This window comes from Anneissia japonica, unplaced genomic scaffold (genome assembly GCF_011630105.1).
Source record: "Anneissia japonica isolate Jap-2015-1 unplaced genomic scaffold, ASM1163010v1 scaffold1128_len1000024_cov185, whole genome shotgun sequence".
Lineage (NCBI taxonomy): Eukaryota > Metazoa > Echinodermata > Crinoidea > Comatulida > Comatulidae > Anneissia > Anneissia japonica.
Window position 1 is genome coordinate 588,248 of NW_022705247.1, and position 20,568 is coordinate 608,815.

General features: G+C 33.7%; 2 protein-coding genes across 3 annotated transcripts in view; one reads left to right on the forward strand and one right to left on the reverse strand.

The window, feature by feature from the left end:
- Positions 1-777: 777 nt before the first annotated feature.
- On the forward strand, positions 778-14,261 carry LOC117105464 (damage-control phosphatase ARMT1-like). Of its 2 annotated transcripts, none has more exons than XM_033246614.1 (5): positions 778-883; positions 1,893-1,998; positions 2,389-2,627; positions 3,291-3,441; positions 11,496-14,261. In XM_033246614.1, exons 1-5 carry the CDS (start codon positions 807-809, stop codon positions 12,252-12,254), a joined length of 1,332 nt encoding a protein of 443 aa, XP_033102505.1. In that variant the 5' UTR covers positions 778-806; the 3' UTR covers positions 12,255-14,261. The 2 variants fall into 2 exon arrangements, with proteins under 2 accessions (XP_033102505.1, XP_033102506.1); XM_033246615.1 differs by lacking the exon at positions 778-883 and adding an exon at positions 970-1,179.
- A 742-nt stretch (positions 14,262-15,003) lies between these two features.
- Positions 15,004-20,568, reverse strand: part of LOC117105463 (serine palmitoyltransferase 2-like) — a 32,718-nt gene continuing 27,153 nt past the window's right edge. The window contains exon 12 of the mRNA XM_033246613.1: positions 15,004-20,505. Coding sequence (XP_033102504.1) covers positions 20,284-20,505 — 222 coding nt within the window. The 3' untranslated portion in view covers positions 15,004-20,283. The remainder of the gene's footprint in view (positions 20,506-20,568) is intronic.

Below are 20,568 nucleotides of genomic sequence, written 5' to 3' on the forward strand. Positions count from 1 at the left end.
TGACAGAAACATACTATTTATGAATTGTATATTATAATTTGTATATTTAAGTATACATATTAACTTACAATTAAGCATTTGAATGAGAAAAAAATCATCGTCAATTAACGGACAGTAAGATTAGCTGTACAATGATTTCATACCCTAAAATTGGCTGGAAATCAACAATTCAAGGACTTTTTAAAGTATAAAGTCAGTGAATCAAAAGTATATTTTCGATCTCAGATTTTTTGGTAGCAGCAGACAGTTACATCTTTCAGAGGGATAGGCCTACAACGTTAGTAAGGCCTACACTACTGCTTTTTATGCAAAAAACATAACCAATCGAGTATTTATAAACGTTATGGTATTCCAATTCTTTATCCTATATGAATTATTAATGTTATAGCAGCTTTTTTCCTCGTAAAAGATTTTAATAAACGATGCATGCACTTATAGTCTCATCAAAGCAAGTCTCTTTCGCGCACGTGTGACGCGCGCGAACACAGCAGCACAACAAAAAGGCCACTTTCACACGACCTGAAATAAGCGAAAATACTACTTTTGTTTGAGGTATAATTAATTTCAGGAGCGGCCTGTATTATTTATTTATAATTTGCAATTTTGAAAATTTTGATGTATTCCTTAAATACCGTGGTATATGCAACTATAGGTATGTATGCTAATTAAAGAAGGATTATTGTACATTAATCAAGTAGAGAGTGAGTTAAGTAGATGAACTGAAATTTGAGCCATGCGTCCGGGAACCAGTATGATTTCGTAATCATCCAGGGGCGCGGCGTGATACAAATTGGACATCAACAAACATGCAGCAATCGTGGGAGGAAGAAACGGGTACCTGCAAATCAACCCTACCCCGAAGTCTTTCCGGACAATACGTAGGGTAATAAATGTTACTGTTTATCATATTGCGTCATAATGAATATCAATGCAATCACATATTATCAATTATTAGCCAAGTCTTATCGTCATATTTCGACAGGACTGTAGGCCTAGCTAGCTAGTGTAGAGTAGGCTAGGCCTGGTACTACTAAAAAAACAGTCTGTTCTGCACTGTCTAGGCCTAGTACTACTAGGCCTAGGGCCTACTACTACTCTGGTCGCACTCATGTGTTGGTGTGTTGATGCAGTGCTGGAGAGCCACCAATACACGTGGGCCTGGAATAGTTAGATATGCTGGTACATATTGTTGACAAATGAGACTTTGATGATGTACAAAGACTTTGTTGGTTAGGCTAGAGCAGTAGCGGCTGCAGGATATATTTTCTTGGGGGACTTGGTCCTTGACCTTAATGAAATTTTTTTTTAAATAGGGACCTCTGAATGGCCGGAAATAGCACTCTCAGACAAAATTGTTACTATACTCTCAACTCAATCAACACTGATCTCATTAGGCATATATTTTTTTTTTGACCCGACTGCCCAACAAGCTCTAGCTGGGGGGGGGGACCCCAGGTGCCACTGGGCTAGATTAGTAGATATGAGACTGGAGTTGATGCTGATGATTGATAGGGATATTTGAGATTGAGATGGGGGTTAACAGCGCCTCAGTCCCACCCTGATGATTGAGGCCGAAGCAATGATGCCTTCATAAAATTCCCCGACAAAGGTTCTGAGAGGTGTTCCAAACCAAAAGGATCATAATGTTGTAAATGTTTAAAAAATGTATGCATGTTGCACTACTGTTGTAGTACAACAGTTCTTTTCAGAACTAAAAGTTCATTCAGAACTATCTATGTGGTGTAACGCAAGCTTCAACATATATGTTTAAAAAATCTAATAACATATATTTGATTAATATTGAATACTTATTTTCATGGTTCTAAGCATCTATGAAATGAGCAGCCATTTTTTTTTCTCAAAAATTGTTTTAACAAATTTTGGTTTTTCAGAAGTTTTGCCTACTTAACAATTAAGGATCGATTACCAGTCATTCTAACGAGAGTTGTAGATACAGTCTATAAACATCGCATTGTTGCATCAGAACAACATGGACAGGTAAAGGTTAATGTAAACAAACACACACTACATTTTAGGGCAATGTGGACATATAAGCTAAAGAAAACAAAATGAAAACTTGTAAACAAGTATATAATACTCAATCTCCCTCCATCCCCCTCCTTCTCCCTCCTGATTTCTGCTAGTAGCTTGGTGGCTAACTATTCCATGGTCCAGCAATAAACTGTAGCTTGGTGGAAAAGATGCTTGCCTCCAAATTCCATGGTCCTGTGGATTCTGCAATGTTGGTAGGGTGGGCCTGGAGCTTGGTGGATAAGATGCTTACCTTCCATTCCCAGGAACCTAGATTGAAATCCTGTCAAAGCTCCACCTTTTAACCTCAAAATTGTAAATGAAAAATGAAAATAATTCTTAAAAATATAATTTCAGGAAGGAGGTAACGACTGTGTAGACATTGTGAGTCGTCTTTCAAAACTCAAGCATGAAATGCAAACAAACAAATACATATTAGAGATAGAGGATGGCAACAAAGATGTTAGCATATGGAAACAAGTCCTTAAGGAAGAGACGGAACGTAATGAAGGAGAAGCACCAAAATTCTTTAAAGCCGCTTGGCTCTATACAGAGTGCTACATGTACCGCAAAATTATGGAATCCATTGCTCTCAGGTAAGTTGTATTTGTACTTGGTATATTGTGCTCGGTCTTGGTACTTGGTACTTTTAATGTTGTGCTTTATATTCATATTTGAGAGAATAAAATTTATTTGTTTATTTATTTACAATCTCATTCAGCAAAAACACAACAGGAGAAACTAGTTAAGTCTGAGAAGGAATTGAACACATATACTCAAAACCTCACCATCCTTGGATTCATTTTTACTCAATTTAAGAACTCATCTATTTCAATCCATCTAGTCTACTCTGTTTCCATATTCATATCTACATTGTCTTTTTACGTTTTTATTTATATACTCTAATTCATGCTCTATGTATATTTTCGTGCCTTTGATCATTTATTTTTAAATTGCTGCATAACAATGTTTGTTTTTTATTATTATTATTATGTTACCAAAACCTACCTTAAGGGAACTTTAGACAATGGAGAAATTAGAGAAAAATTTAAAAAAAACAATGTTAAGGGGAAAATAACACAAAAGATATTCCCCTTAAGTCCGACTTATTATGCATATTATTATTATTATTATTATTATTATTATTATTATTATTATTATTATTATTATCATACTGCTATACTGTCTTTAAAATATTTTCTATTTTCACACTATATTTAAAATATAATATTTTGATTCTCAAAAATGTTCATGTACAGCTGTCATTTAAAGGAATTTGATCCATTTGGAGAGCAGAAGAGAAATGCCCTCTACGATTGCCTCAAGCCAGCAAGCCTATTGATCCAGTACCTACACGATAGTATTGAAGCAAAGAAAAATCCAAATGATATGCTTTCTGAGTTTATACAGGTAAAAGTTGTTATTTAATGTATGATAACGATGATTGATGCATTTGATAATTTATTTATATATATATTTATTTGTATAATAATAATAATTTATTGAACTTACACTTTTGTTACAGTGGCACTCGTCACTTGACGGTGCATTCAAGACCAACAAAATTACAAAAAAGATGTTACGTTAAAAAAAATACGAAAAGCACAAGCACAAAATTTGAAAGCCCCTTCATATCATAACTTAACAATTAAACTTAAATTAAACTACTTAAAGTATATAAATACAAAGCAGATACAGCAATACAGACTTACTTTTCTGTACAGTACTGTAGGCCTAAACTTACACACACACACCTAGGTAAACACAATCCAATTAGAGAAATATTGAGGAGAAAAAAAAAAAAAAAAAAAAGTTTAATTCAACGTCACAACATAGAAAATCATTAAAAGAATACAAGTTTAAAAAAAAAAAATGCCTACCGGTATATGTACATGGGTATACATACACACACACATACATACACACACATATACACGCATACACATACACATATATATACATACATACACATACATATGCATACCCATATACATACAATTATATAACTCACACACTGGTATAATCAAGAAAAGCTTAAAGTTAGAACAACTTATTAAAGAAAAACTTATGATTGCTCTTGAAGGGCTTTCATCTCATTTTTGCCATGCTTTAATAAAATAAGATTTGCAAAAACTATCAAAGCTAAGTAGAACATTATGACTGAGAAAAATTGAGTTTCCTCCAAGGATATATAAGTTTATTTTCAGAATTACTATTGCAGAATGATTTCCAAACATTGTATTCATCATTGTATAACAGTTCATTTCTTAGCCTGTCAAGGTGATTTTCTATAATAGTTCGTCTATTCGTCGGGGCAAAAAAAAATTGTATGTATTTTATAAATATTAGTAGACTCTAAAATTGAATAAATAAACCTTTGAAACCCCTAAATTGTTGAAATTTTCGAGGGCTTCGCCCCCTGGACCACTTTCGAAACCTTTTAATCGTCAGGCAAATCCTGGCACCACCCCTGATAGTTCTCCAAAGAAAGCAAATTTTCAGTGACTGTTTAAATTCTCTATCGTAATATGTTAACATCTAACATAGTTACTATCATAGAAAATTAATTAAGCAAATGATGGTCTATTATGAATTATGAGGAAATACGTTTTTGAACCACAGACGGCAGCTCAATATTCTTCCGCGTTACCGGATCTTTAAAATTTCCTCTGCTATTAAAGTAAGCCCTTTTCATTGGTTAGTTTAATAGTTGTGGCTTGCCGGTCGTCTTCAGTTGAACTAAAACTAGGACTTGATTTAGTCGTAGTTAAAACTTCAACTACGTTGTTTGTGAATACAAATTGAAGTTCAAGTTGCAACTAGAACTAAATAAAGTTCTAGTTGGAAGTTCGACTAAAGTTTGTTCTAAGAATACGTGCGTTAATATAATATATTCTTATTCGCCACACTATAAGTTTAAGAATGATGGGTCATCTACTGTACTCAACTTATTATTGCCAAAGTTATGAGTAAATGTATTAAGACTGGTCTTGGGATTGCATGCCTGACATGTATATTGTATTTTAGGCGTGACCTTTTTTATACCTCGTTTCGCGAACTTATTTTTTTTTAAATCATCAGAGGAGGCGGAAATAAAACAAAAAATAAAATTTTGGTTTTTTTTATTTAGCAAAGAGTTTTGCCAAAAACGTCCAGATGCAGGAGAAAATAAAAATAGAATTTTATTGGTGAATATAAACAGTGTTGTAGAAGCGGTTTGGCGCAGCAGGAACGGTTTGGTTTCCCAACCTCGAGGTCGGGTTTCAATCCCGCGCTGTGCATTTTGCTTGTGTCCTTGAGCAAGACACTTTATCTGCATTGCTTCTCTCCACCCAGGAGTATAAATGGGTACCTGGTGGGGTTGCCTGTTCCTGTGCTGATTACCAGCAGCAACACTTAGCATGTGGACCCAATGACCAGGATCAACACTGATCTCATTAGGCATATATTTTTTTTTTGACCCGACTGCCCAACAAGCTCTAGCTGGGGGGGGGGACCCCAGGTGCCACTGGGCTAGATTAGTAGATATGAGACTGGAGTTGATGCTGATGATTGATAGGGATATTTGAGATTGAGATGGGGGTTAACAGCGCCTCAGTCCCACCCTGATGATTGAGGCCGAAGCAATGATGCCTTCATAAAATTCCCCGACAAAGGTTCTGAGAGGTGTTCCAAACCAAAAGGATCATAATGTTGTAAATGTTTAAAAAATGTATGCATGTTGCACTACTGTTGTAGTACAACAGTTCTTTTCAGAACTAAAAGTTCATTCAGAACTATCTATGTGGTGTAACGCAAGCTTCAACATATATGTTTAAAAAATCTAATAACATATATTTGATTAATATTGAATACTTATTTTCATGGTTCTATGGTTCTAAGCATCTATGAAATGAGCAGCCATTTTTTTTTCTCAAAAATTGTTTTAACAAATTTTGGTTTTTCAGAAGTTTTGCCTACTTAACAATTAAGGATCGATTACCAGTCATTCTAACGAGAGTTGTAGATACAGTCTATAAACATCGCATTGTTGCATCAGAACAACATGGACAGGTAAAGGTTAATGTAAACAAACACACACTACATTTTAGGGCAATGTGGACATATAAGCTAAAGAAAACAAAATGAAAACTTGTAAACAAGTATATAATACTCAATCTCCCTCCATCCCCCTCCTTCTCCCTCCTGATTTCTGCTAGTAGCTTGGTGGCTAACTATTCCATGGTCCAGCAATAAACTGTAGCTTGGTGGAAAAGATGCTTGCCTCCAAATTCCATGGTCCTGTGGATTCTGCAATGTTGGTAGGGTGGGCCTGGAGCTTGGTGGATAAGATGCTTACCTTCCATTCCCAGGAACCTAGATTGAAATCCTGTCAAAGCTCCACCTTTTAACCTCAAAATTGTAAATGAAAAATGAAAATAATTCTTAAAAATATAATTTCAGGAAGGAGGTAACGACTGTGTAGACATTGTGAGTCGTCTTTCAAAACTCAAGCATGAAATGCAAACAAACAAATACATATTGGAGATAGAGGATGGCAACAAAGATGTTAGCATTTGGAAACAAGTCCTTAAGGAAGAGACGAAACGTAATGAAGGAGAAGCACCAAAATTCTTTAAAGCCGCTTGGCTCTATACAGAGTGCTACATGTACCGCAAAATTATGGAATCCATTGCTCTCAGGTAAGTTGTATTTGTACTTGGTATATTGTGCTCGGTCTTGGTACTTGGTACTTTTAATGTTGTGCTTTATATTCATATTTGAGAGAATAAAATTTATTTGTTTATTTATTTACAATCTCATTCAACAGTGGGAAACCCGCCACTTGCAGAATGGAACTTAAAAGCTAAAATATAAATGAGCATAAATTTTTACAATCTTAAAGAAAAGTTCAATTGAATTATCTTTTTCCACACAATTACAAAATCGATTATACGTGAAAGAAAGCCATTTTTGGTAACATTGACTCAACAATATATAGGACATATATATAGGACACAGAACAGATTACATTTAAAGTTGCGGGTACAGCAACCAACAGCTTTAACATGAAAAGAGAACAGAGACATTAAATCACAATCAAAACAGGATTTCATACACTTGTACATAAACTGAAGATCAAACAACGAATGACGAGAATCAAGGGAAGGAAGGAAAAAAAAGAAGGGACAATGACAAGTAGAATAAACAAAATGATCCTGGACCTTTTGAAGACAGGTTACAATGAGTAGAAGAGAAACATTTGGAGACAACACTAGGGTACTCAAGATGAGGATGAACAAGAAAAACATGTAAATTAACTAAATAGAGGAATTTTTAAATCGGTTACTTCATATACCCAACACAGTTGGTTACAACTGGTGGTAACCACAGTTCGAGGTGAACCATGAAGACTTTGTTGCCATATAGAAAATATTATTTTAAGCTGCTCTCTCTCTAATACACATTAGGTGAGACTTTTTTATACCTTGTTTTAGCAAACCTGCCGCCCGACAATAATGATGATTTCGAATAAAAATAAAATTTTATTTTTGACCAATCAATGCACCCGCTGCCATAAAAAATGATAATTCCAGAAAAATATAGAAGTTTTTTTTGTTTTTTTTTAATACGCCCGCCGCTGCCTTGAAATCTCCAAAAATAAGATATGTATTTTTGTTCCTGATTATATAGATTTAAAGCATTTAACCATCCAATTACTACACTCTTTACATCAACCAATAAAAATTTATTTTTATTTTCTCCTCCATCTGGATGTTTCTGGCAAAACTATTGACTAAATAAGAGAACACAATTTTATTGTAATTTTTTTCCTCCTTCCTCTGACGTTTTAAAAAAAATAAGTTTTCGTAACAAGGTATAAAAATGTTTCGCCTTATAGTGTACAATCTTTCAAAAGAAATTTGCTTTCTCTATACTACCATGTTTTCTGTGGCAAACTTCTGTGATGTGTTGTATGAGCTCTGATGACATCATATCACCCTGATATCATGCACATGGTGATGTCATATCACACTTGTATATGGGTAAATCTCAGGCAATTGCCACATTTTTTTTAGACTTGATAGTGAAGATGTCCTAAAAATTCTCAATTCTTATTTCTAATATCAAATTTGCATATGATGGTAATTAGCATGCAGGTGCAATCAGTGGCCAAACAATTCTGCCAAAAGACAGTCCAGTAGTAACTATAGATGGCGCTGTACACATTTATTTAATTTCCACCTTCTAGCAAAAACACAACAGGAGAAACTAGTTAAGTCTGAGAAGGAATTGAACACATATACTCAAAACCTCACCATCCTTGGATTCATTTTTACTCAATTTAAGAACTCATCTATTTCAATCCATCTAGTCTAATCTGTTTCCATATTCATATCTACATTGTCTTTTTACGTTTCTATTTATATACTCTAATTCATGCTCTATGTATATTTTCGTGCCTTTGATCATTTATTTTTAAATTGCTGCATAACAATGTTTGTTTTTTATTATTATTATTGTGTTACTAAAACCTACCTTAAGGGAACTTTAGACAATGGAGAAATTAGAGAACAATTAAAAAAAACAATGTTAAGGGGAAAATAACACAAAAGATATTCCCCTTAAGTCTGACTTATTATACATATTATTATTATTATTATTATTATTATTATTATTATTATTATTATTATTATCATACTGCTATACTCTCTTTAAAATATTTTCTATTTTCATACTATATTTAAAATATAATATTTTGATTCTCAAAAATGTTCATGTACAGCTGTCATTTAAAGGAATTTGATCCATTTGGAGATCAGAAGAGAAATGCCCTCTACGATTGCCTCAAGCCAGCAAGCCTATTGATCCAGTACCTACACAACAGTATCGAAGCAAAGAAAAATCCAAATGATATGCTTGCTGAGTTTATACAGGTAAAAGTTGTTATTTATTGTATGTTAACGATGATTGACGCATTTGATAATTTATTTATATATATATTTATTTGTATGATAATAATAATTTATTGAACTTACACTTTTGTTACAGTGGCACTCGTCAATTGACGGTGCATTCAAGACCAACAAAATTACAAAAAAGATGTTACGTTAAAAAAAATACGAAAAGCACAAGCACAAAATTTGAAAGCCCCTTCATATCATAACTTAAATATTAAACTACTTAAAGTATATAAATACAAAGCAGATACAGCAATACAGACTTACTTTTCTGTACAGTACTGTAGGCCGAAATTTACACACACACACCTAGGTAAACACAATCCAATTAGAGAAATATTGAGGAGAAAAAAAAAAAAAAGTTTAATTCAACGTCACAACATAGCAAATCATTAAAAGAATACAAGTTTAAAAAAATAAAAAAAATGCCTACCGGTATATGTACATGGGTATACATACACACACACACACACATACACACACATATACACGCATACACATACACATATATATACATACATATGCATACCCATATACATACAATTATATAATTCACACACTGGTATAATCAAGAAAAGCTTAAAGTTAGAACAACTTATTAAAGAAAAACTTGTGATTGATCTCGAAGGGCTTTCATCTCAGTGCATTTTTGCCATGCTTAATAAAATAAGATTTGCAAAAACTATCAAAGCTAAGTAGAACATTATGACTGAGAAAAATTTAGTTTCCTCCAAGGACATATATAAGTTTATCTTCAGAATTACTATTGCAGAATGATTCCCAAACATTGCATTCATCATTGTATAACAGTTCATTTCTTAGCCTGTCAAGGTGATTTTCTCTAATAGTTCGTCTATTCGTCGGGGTTAAAAAAAAAATTGTATGTATTTTATAAATACTGTATTAGTAGACTCTAAAATCGAATAAATAAACCTTTGAAACCCCTAAATTGTTGAAATTTTCGAGGGCTTCGCCCCCTGGACCACTTTTGAAACCTTTTAATTGTCGGACAAATCCTGGCACCACCCCTGCTAGTTCTCCAAAGAAAGCAAATTTTCAGTGACTGTTTAAATTCTCTATCGTAATATGTTAACATCTAATATAGTTACTATTATAGAAAATTAATTAAGCAAATGATGGTCTATTATGAATTATGAGGAAATGCGTTTTTGAACCACAGACGGCAGCTCAATATTCTTCCGCATTACCGGATCTTTAAAATTTTGTCTGCTATTAAAGTAAGCCCTTTTCATTGGTTAGTTTGATAGTTGTGGCTTGCCGGTCGTCTTCAGTTGAACTAAAACTAGGACTTGATTTAGTCGTAGTTAAAACTTCGACTACGTTGTTTGTGAATACAAATTGAAGTTCAAGTTGCAACTAGCACTAAATAAAGTTCTAGTTGGAAGTTCGACTAAAGTTTGTTCTAAGAATACGGGCGTTAATATAATATATTCTTATTCGCCACACTATAAGTTTTAAAATGATGGGTCATCTACTGTATTCAACTTATTATAGCCAAAGTTATGAGTAAATGTATTACAACTGGTCTTGGGATTGCATGCCCGATATGTATATTGTATTTTAGGCGTGACCTTTTTTATACCTCGTTTCGCGAACTTATTTTTTTAAAGATCGTCAGAGGGAGGCGGGAAAAAAAACAAAAAATAAAATTGTGGGTTTTTTTATTTAGCAAAGGGTTTTGCCAAAAACATCCAGATGCAGGAGAAAATAAAAATAGAATTTTATTGGTGAATATAAACAGTGTTGTAGAAGCGGTTTGGCGCAGCAGGAACGGTTTGGTTTCCCAACCTCGAGGTCAGGTTTCAATCCCGCGCTGTGCATTTTGCTTGTGTCAATGAGCAAGACACTTTATCTGCATTGCTTCTATCCACCCAGGAGTATGATTGGGTACCTGGTGGGGTTGCCTGCTCCTGCGCTGATTACCAGCAGCAACACTTAGCATGTGGACCCAATGACCAGGGAAAGGGACTGCGCTTTATAACCGCAAGGAAGGAGCGCATTATAAATGCCCGTACCATTACCAGTAATGGGTTAGTTATATTCTGTAAATTTATATAATTAGGAAGAAATATACAAATCTTATCTTTAGAGATTTCAAGGCAGCAGCAGGTGTAAGAAAAATAATGATAATAATTTTTTTTGAGATTTACATTTTTTCGTGGCAGCTAGTGAGCTAATTGGCCGAAAATAAAGTTTATTTTTATATGAAATCATCATTTTTGGCGGCTGGCAGGTTTGCACCGAAAGATTTTGTTTCATTTATGCTTTAGATAAATTTTTAATTTACTATTTTAAATAATTAATGGTTTTTTACTGTTATATAGCTGTTCAATGTATTTTTAATTTTTGTGAAAATGTTGAAGTTCAAATAGAAGTGGAACTTATAAATGTTTAAAACATGCATTGGATACATAGTAAACACAATAATCAATATTATTATACATATTATAGGCTTATATCATTGAGATAAACAATGTATTTTTCTTTTTAACCATCATTTAGATGTCATTATGGGGCAACAAGTGCGACCTGTCAATTTCTGCTGGCGTAGAAAACAGCCAGAAAGTGAGCCCTCTGTGTCAGCTTCAAGAACTCAAGTCAAAAATTCTTATCAACAAAACAGGTCTAGTCTGGGATGAGTTAAAACAGGCAAAATCTATAGGATCTGTTCGCATAGATTTCATTCTAGATAATGCAGGTTACGAATTTTTATCTGATTTATGCTTGGCCGAGTGTCTTACGAGGCTGAATTTAGTTGATGATATTCATTTCCACTGCAAAGCAATGCCATGGTTTGTGTCCGATGTTACTCCTGTGGACTTTGCATGGACGCTTGATGTATTAGGTGGGAATGAAAACCAAGGTTTAAGCAACTTGAGTAAATCGATTAGACAGAAGTTAGAAGATAAATCATGGAGTATGGAGTCTCATAAATTTTGGACAACACCACATAGTTTTGCGAGTATGGAGACGGTCTCACCAGAATTGTACCGCGATCTTACGAAATCAAATTTACTCATATTTAAGGGTGATTTAAACTATCGCAAACTGGTGCTTGATAGGGATTGGGAGCATACTGTGCCATTTAAAGAAGCACTCCACGGCTTTCATCCAACAGCACTATGCGCCTTGCGGACATCAAAGGCTGATTTGATAGTAGGGCTAAGTGAGGGACTTGCCCAGAAGCTTGAAGCACAGCACCCTGGCTGGATGGTATCAGGTGAATACGCTGTCATTGAATTTTGTGAGAAAATGTCATAAATTGTGTTGGTGAGAATGGATGTCACCTGTGGTACATTTAGTAGTCTTGGGGCGGGGGGGGCGCAAGCTCACAAAGTAAGGTCGTATGAGGTGATGTTTACTCTGCACAACATTTAGCTACACTACTGGGTATCACATACATAATGCTGATGTTGGAACTAACAAGCTGGCATCATTACATTTTTATTTTTTAATCATTTTTAGGCAAGCATGATTAACCTGTGATGGACTAGCGTCCCATCCATGGGGAGTATGACACTCTCATCCACTTCACACTTCAGAAACTGGGGTTAAGCTCCAGCCTTATGTGCCCTAGTATAGAAGTAGCGGTGGTGCCAGATATTTGCTGACAAGGGGTACGACATGTCCTGACGGAGGGGTCCGAGCCAAGGTGCTGACGAATAAAAATTGCCTTGTAGGGTTGACGGAGCATTCATGGCTTAGTATGGTCCAAATTGTGCTTTTAGACCACACTGTTATTGGGGAAGGAAAATTATTATTTCTTTTATTTTTTATCCGACGACCTAGTCGTGCCAGCGGTGTATCTGGGTTTACGTGGTGGGGGGGGGGTCGCACGCCCTCCAAAAATTACTCGTGCCCCCATAAATCATGGACAAGTAGTTAAAAATAACCTAAAATCACCTTATTTTGTGCATTAGTGCCCCTCAACTGATCATCTAGCCCCCCTCCACACTTCACCTTCGCACCCCCATCAGCACCCCCATTTCAAGATGCGCCTCTGAGTTGTGCATCAGACAACAGAGGTTTCCCGGCCTGTCCGACGGATGAGCAAATTCCCCCTGCTCCCGCTGTTGCCACCACTGTATAGGGGCCCCCAAAAGGATTTGGTTTTTCGTTATTGTATACTTACAATTACATACCATGTCATTGCAAGTATAATACTTATATTTTTCTATTTATCTTAGATATGTTCTAAAGTCTCAAATTTTAATATGCTTTTCACACACTGTTAAATCATTTAAGGGTGCTGGTTTTTTTTTTTATGGAATTTTAAAGATTTTTAAATTTGGTAACTTAAAAGTTACCAAATTACAAATAATATCTGTGTTGAATATAGCAACATTATAGTTGGGGAGTTGCAGTACTAATGTTAGAGTTGTGAGTAGGGCAAAGGAAAGTTTTGTTCTTCTGAGCATGTGCAGATTGTGCTTATTTGGCTCATTAGCATAACAATCCCACACATAAGACTAATTCCAGTAAGAGGGCTTAAACCAGCCAGCTTCCTATTCTGGTAACAGTTATAAGTCCCTGAGTGAACATGACTTTGTTGTCACTAGAATACAAAGGTACTGTATGTTGAGTCAACATTATAAATCACCTAGGAAGGGTCTAGAATCGGAACAGACCCCTTCCCCCTCTGTATTTTAATTGTGCCAGTTGATTTTATTGTTATGACTTCACCTCAAGAAGTGTACTGTGTATACGAAAGCTTGTGATATACAAACGTTACTCCGAATAATAAAAGGGAGGCTATGGTTCAATGTTTCGACCTTTATTAGGTCATCCTCAGAAAAACAAGTCTCAAAAGTGCTACTTTTTTGCTTTCTCACTGTGATTATAATTGACAAAAAAAAATAAAAATATGTCTGATTTATTATTCTACACTACACTATAGTTCTTTTTTTCATATTCCCTATGCAAGTGCTTTGTAAGTGTTAGGAAAAGACATTATGTAAAAATGACCATCATTATTATTACGATGTCCTACGTCAATGCCGATTTATTTCACTCAAGTGCATTTTAATCTTGTCATATTGAATTACATAAATTAGTTACAGCATAATTAATTTTCATCAGTACTACACTCAAGTTGATCTGCTAAAGTATCATCAGTTGTTCTGACATGCTGTTGATTGGTAATAAAATTATGAATATTCTAATATGGTATTCTGAAGTGTTCATATTATTTGTCTACCAAGTCATTCTAGCAGGCAAATTTTACACAGCTATTCACAGAATGGTAGATTAAAGAATGAATGCAAGCTGTATTCTTTTTCGTTTTGTTGCTGTTTTTCTCGTTTGAAAATACAATATAGAGATAAAAGAAAATAATTAAGTGAATACAAAATTTACCAACTCTAGAGACTGTACTGCATGATCAGGGGGTGGTGCCAGGAACACAAAGTACATATTGAAGACCAATGGTCGGAGTGGGGAGGGTTTTCAGTTTTAGAATTAACATTTTAACACTATAATTTCACTATTCAGGGGTGGATCCAGAGATGTCCAAAAGGGGCCCCGAAAGTGGGGCCGATCGAGATAATACTAACCTGAGGTGTTTTGGGCGATCAATTTTTTCTTTCTCTTTTTTTTTCAACCTTCCAAGAGGAGGAGGGGTGGGGGGAGAGAAACATTGCCGGGCCGACCCCCTCCCCCTAAATTTTTGCCCTGCTCTTCGTTAGATGTTTTAGCTAGAGCCAGATGAGGGTGTCAAAACTTGCCAAATTTATTAGAGAAAATAAAATAAAATTTCTAAAATAATTTTCTATTCTTGATATTTCATGCTTGTTGCTCCAAGAGGGGACAGCAAAGGAAACAATCCTGGGGCCCAGGTGTCATGGGCCTCTAGGATGAAGAGTGATACAAAGTCATCAATAGACATCTAAATACATAAAAGGACATAGCTTCGGAGGGTCTCCTCCCCAGGCCTGCCCCGCCCCCACCCCCTTTACACACTGTTACTTGGCGTTTCATTTGTACACGATAAATAAGAAAACAGTAAATAAAATGGAACGTTGAGTCTTTTATTGGTAAATCTGAATTTGTGCAGTCCACAATCAAACCAGTTTCCAAAAACACCCTCCTTAGCAAAGTGTAAATAAACAGTATTATATTATAATATATTAAAAAACCAGAGTCATATACATAAACATTATTGTATGTTTTGTATAAAACAAAAAGTAAACCAATGTAAAATAGTAAACCAATCATTAGATACGGTAGTTATATTACCATCTTCATGTTTTACTGTTTGGCATCATGAATATATAATGATAACCATAGCAACTAACTATATTATTCATAAATATAATTAATTTGTTAAATTTTATTTACTAACCTAAATTTACTCACTAAAGTATATACAACTACATTATTGTGACTTGCTCTACCAAAATGGGAGGCATAAAAGTTTCATATTATAGTTTCATATTTAAAAGTATATATTCACCATCCTTGTTAAGCTTTCAATTAAATAATAATAATTTAGACTTCGATACACAACATGCATTATACTGTACAACGTTAGTTACACTTTTCAGGGCTATAGCTAGGCTGGTCGAAGCTGGACAGCAGTGTTCAGCACAAAAAAAAATAACAAAGATGCCAACTCTCTTTTCAATAGCATTAGAGTGTAAAGCTCAAAACATTCACATTTAGGAAGCACTGGCCTTGGTTGGGCCTCTGCATCCCTTCCACCCATCACCGAAAATTACTAGACCTCTGATTATTTTTGCTATGACCCTGGTTCTATATTTTTATTCGTAATAATAAAATGATATAGTTTGATCCAAATGAAAAGTTTAGGTCGAAGTATAGGGTTAAATGGTAAATCCACATACTAGATTTGTATACAGTATTATTTATATTAAGTATCAAATACAAGGGCTAAATTAAAAATAAATTAAAAATTAAAATTCCATTATTATCAAGGTATCCTTACATTATTCAAAACATAAAAAAACACAAATGCATACATCGGACATAATGGAAACTAAGTGGGTGGTTTGTCTTAATATCCAGAAAATAGATTTAAATCTGAGTTAGATCTAATCTCTTACATCCAAGCAGTTTTTAACAATTTATCACAGCTGCTTTTAACCAAGATTAGATCCAAGGCAGTTAAGTTTATTAATCTTTTTCTAATATAAAGCTAAATCAAATGAAACAAATAATTATACACAATTAATTTCAAACATAAAAATATATTAAATTCTGATACTATAAGTTATACATAATGCTTACAAGGGGATGAAAACAAGTGCAAAACAAATCTCCAACAAAATAAAAATATTAACAAATTACATAAAAGTTAATATAGCAACGGTAAACAAATGGGGAATGTGAATGTTAACTTGGAACTCAACTTGAGGCCTTGTTCGGTAGAGCATGCCACATGGTTTGTAATCTAGCTTACATTAGCCAAGGTGACAATCGATGATAAATATCATCAAAAATTATTTGGTGTTTTCTTTTTACTTCTTGTGCCTTGATAATCGCAAGATAATTTTATGAATATATTATATAATTTAAGAACATAGCGACAGAAATAAAAGATTTTGGCAACATAGAGACTTACAAACAATGAACGGAATGAATTCGTACAGCAGTGGATTGGTCACAAGCGTTAGCCTTTTTGCAGCATCTCTATTTAATGAGGTTACACATCTCACAGCCAATCAAATGAATGGAAAACTTAGAATGATCATATTACATTCTATGACAGGCAATATCACAGCCAGTCACAAGATGGCTACATTCAGGATGTTTACTTTTGTATAAGTATTAGAATTATTGTGGGTGCAACCTAAGTTTTCAACTGAACATTTGTGACCTTCACTTTAATTCACATCAATGGACAACTCGTACCTCTATCATTATATTTTAACTAATAATAAAAACATTTATAAAAACAACATTACAAAATTATGTAAACCTTCATCAATTTAACTAATGGTATGTGGGATAAGGGGCCAGAAAAAGAGGGTGAGTGAAGGGAAGAAAATTTGAAGGAGTAAAAGTGGCTATAATTTTAAACATGATTGCCAGGCCTGGTTAGTAATTCAGAGCCCTAAAAAAATTTACAGCTGACAATAAATATGGTATCAGTGGAGATCAAACACCGAGTGAAATCACAAATTCTTTATACAAGAAAATATTTACTATGCTTTTATCAATCTATAATAGCAATAATAATCACAAATATAATTCTTTATATATGAACTATATAAAGAAGTATTTTACACCTGTATTATTGGTGTAGCAAGGAGGAAGCTTAAAGGGACCAAAATAATGTGAACGGCAAACAATACAAAAAAACTTTTGCTTTTGTTATAGCAGTATGCAAAGGTTTACCTTAATATAATCAATCTTTGGATAAAAAAGTGGAAAGATACCCAAAATATATCACTGATATTCAAACCTATTAATGTTAGGCACTTCAAATAATTAAATTTTTGTATATGATGAAGAGCCTATAAGTTTTTGTTCAATTATGAGTTTCTTTCACAAAAGCAGATTCAGCTTTTTTTAGCTTCTCACAAAGCTTCATTATCTGGTGTGAAACACAAATTGGTGTATCAATCATGCAGAGTCAATTCTCATCACCTCCCATTATTATAACTTAATACAGTATAATAATCTGATATACTAATAATAAAAACAGCAAACAACATAATATAATGAATAGTAATACAAAATAGTGACAAGAATAATAATATTAATAATAATGAATAATAATGTTAATAATAATGAATAATAATATTAGATATATGTAGAGCCCCTTGGTGGAGGAGCTGTAGGAGTTTGTCAGGGAAAGAAGCAAATGCTGGAAAAATGGCCTAATTGTGCCACATCGCACATTTCCCTGATTTTTTTTTTTTTTTTTTTTTTTTTTGCTGCAAAAAAAGACCACTGTTGTGTTATACAGTGTAAAGAAGTTTGGTGCTGGGGGCATTTTTAATGGTTGGGGAGAACAGGACATTTTTCTCCATGTCTGGAAAATAGGTACCATTTTATTGCCAATTTGACTATTTTATTTGAAAATGTGAAAGACTGAAAGTATTCTTAATACAAAAGCCCCATAAATACAGATTTTGAAAAAGGTGAGGTTGCACCCTTGTCCCACCAGCAAAGGGGTTTAACAGTAAAGGGCTCCAGAATTTTAAGGAGCTGTTTGCCCATCTAAACCTTTAGATCTAAATGTACAGCAAAGGAGACACTTAATGAAATACTATGTAAGCACTAAACTTCAATGAGCAGGTAATAGACATTTATCAGAAGCCAACACATGGGTTAGTGTGGCCTTGGTAATGGAATACCATCTAAACTAATTAATGTAGTAGTTAGTGTACATTTTATGAGATAATTCTCACTGCATTTTAATTGGTTATTTTGTTATTTACTATGCATCAACTGAATAATGAAATCACAAATATATAGATAATAAAATTAGTTTATATATCAAATTATTTTAGTTGTTTATGTTAAAGATTTAATCTCAGTTATGAAAAAAAATGGAAAAAGCCCCTCATTCCTAAAAACATTAAATAGTGTATTTCAAAACAATCATAATTTTCAATGACAATTTATTGATTTACAGTAACTAGAGAAGTTTTCAGGATTGATTTCCAGCCATTTCAAAGGCTACTGATATAGAATATTTAGCAGCATTGTTAGTTGGTGGGGAAAATATCTTTCACATTAATATTCAAAGCTAAGAACTTGCTTCAATAACCAAAGTAAGCATTTTAAATATTGTATTTTGTTTAAGATTATAACCTTAGGGCAGCGAAAGCAGCGTCATGCAACAGCAGTATATTTTAAGCATGCTTTCACAGTATTTTTTTAAGCGTGTTTTAGTATAATTCTTAATAATAATAATAATACTGTAGCCATGCAATTTGAACATAAATTTTTGCAGGTGAATATATTCCCATAAAGCTTCTATTTTTAAAGTATCGAATGTATTGGAGTTAGCACTATTATTTTCAAAAATAACTCTTATGATGTCATTACATATATACTGCCCTCAACTTGAATATTTTTACTGCAGCATGTAGACTGATGTTGTTTATACATTTTTTAGGTTGAGGAAATATTCTTTAAGGTAAATAATTTTATTTATGTTTTAAAATTGAACATGTTATAATATATATATATAAATATATTGTAAAATTAATAAATATATGAATATTATGTGCGGATGTTCACACATTGATTATGGGACTCCTTGGCATTAATGGACGAGTCCAGTTATTAGCCCATTTCAGTGACCTATGAATACGATTGGAAGCTCTTTAGTATAATATTGGAGGTATAAAGACAGAAGACACTGCCATACAAGCTATAGATTTACTGCCAACAAATTTGAATATTTTGCACATGTATGGCATTGATCATTTGGAAACAAGTGTCAAGAACATAAAACCAATCCAAGAAATTAGAAAAAGAATAAAAAATTTAGTAATATTAATTATGGTAATAATTACTCTTTGAAAAATGGATACTGTTATATAATACTGGTTTTTCGATGGTTACGTTTGTAGGTGAAATTACAATTAACACATTAACCTCACTGTACATCACATGATACTGAATAACCAATCAAATCTTTTATTTATGAGGTTAATAGATTATGTACCTATAATTTAGTTCTTCGAAACTAATAACAGCAACTGGACAAGAATGTGTGTTAGTATTGTTTCTTTGTGTCCCATCATGCATTGCATTTCTGGGTGGTGCATGATGGGAGCACTTTCTTGCGGGAAGCAAACATCCCATTCCCTGTAGATATAGAAAATAAATAGTAGAACACCAACTAACAATAAAAAAAAATATACATTGACAGTTTTTTTTTTCTCCAATAAATATTGGCTAGCTTTTGAAATTTAAACTGCCTAAAAGTTTGCATTGTTTGCTTCTGGAGATATCTTACAATTATACAGTTAATTCATGTATCAAAATTTAGCATAAATTTGAACAATACTTTATATTCTTATAAAAACGGAAATTTGAGAAATAATTTTAGATAAAATGAGAAGCATACTGTTTACATGTTCACTGATTAAAATCTATTTTACATAAACCAATTTATCCTTTAACCTGAGCAAAGACCTTTTGTACACAACACATGTTTGTGTTTATCTCCAATACTCTTTGTAAACAATGGGTAGATCTACACGGACAACATTCCACATCATGCTTTTACCTTCTCTCTCTCTAAATAAAATCGCACACTCTGAACTCTATTGGGCAATAATCTGGTGGTAATTATCTTAGCTTTGATTTACTAGCGTCTGTTGACTTTACCGTTGCTATTTTGATGATGTTTCATTCTGCCGTTGATGGTGCCGTTTGCTAAGTGGTGATTACCGTTCATCTTCGTTGTATCACCATTTATCTTGTGTTCTTCGGGGGCGGGTGGAAGGTACGGGCGTATTCTATCCTCAAGAGGTAATCGTGAGTATTTTAAACAAATCTGGTCACCAACATCACTAAGAACTTCAAGTGCCTGAGAAAAATTATTGATCATATAAATACATATAATTGATAGAAATATATATATATATATTAT

Bases quoted from the DNA above. Each gene is read 5' to 3' on its own strand.
- LOC117105464 (XM_033246614.1), top strand. From the start codon at position 807: ATGCAGCAATCGTGGGAGGAAGAAACGGGTACCTGCAAATCAACCCTA. The intron at 884-1,892 runs GTAATAAATGTT...TTGGTTTTTCAG, and splicing joins CTTTCCGGACAATACGTAGG to AAGTTTTGCCTACTTAACAA. The intron at 1,999-2,388 runs GTAAAGGTTAAT...ATATAATTTCAG, and splicing joins CATCAGAACAACATGGACAG to GAAGGAGGTAACGACTGTGT.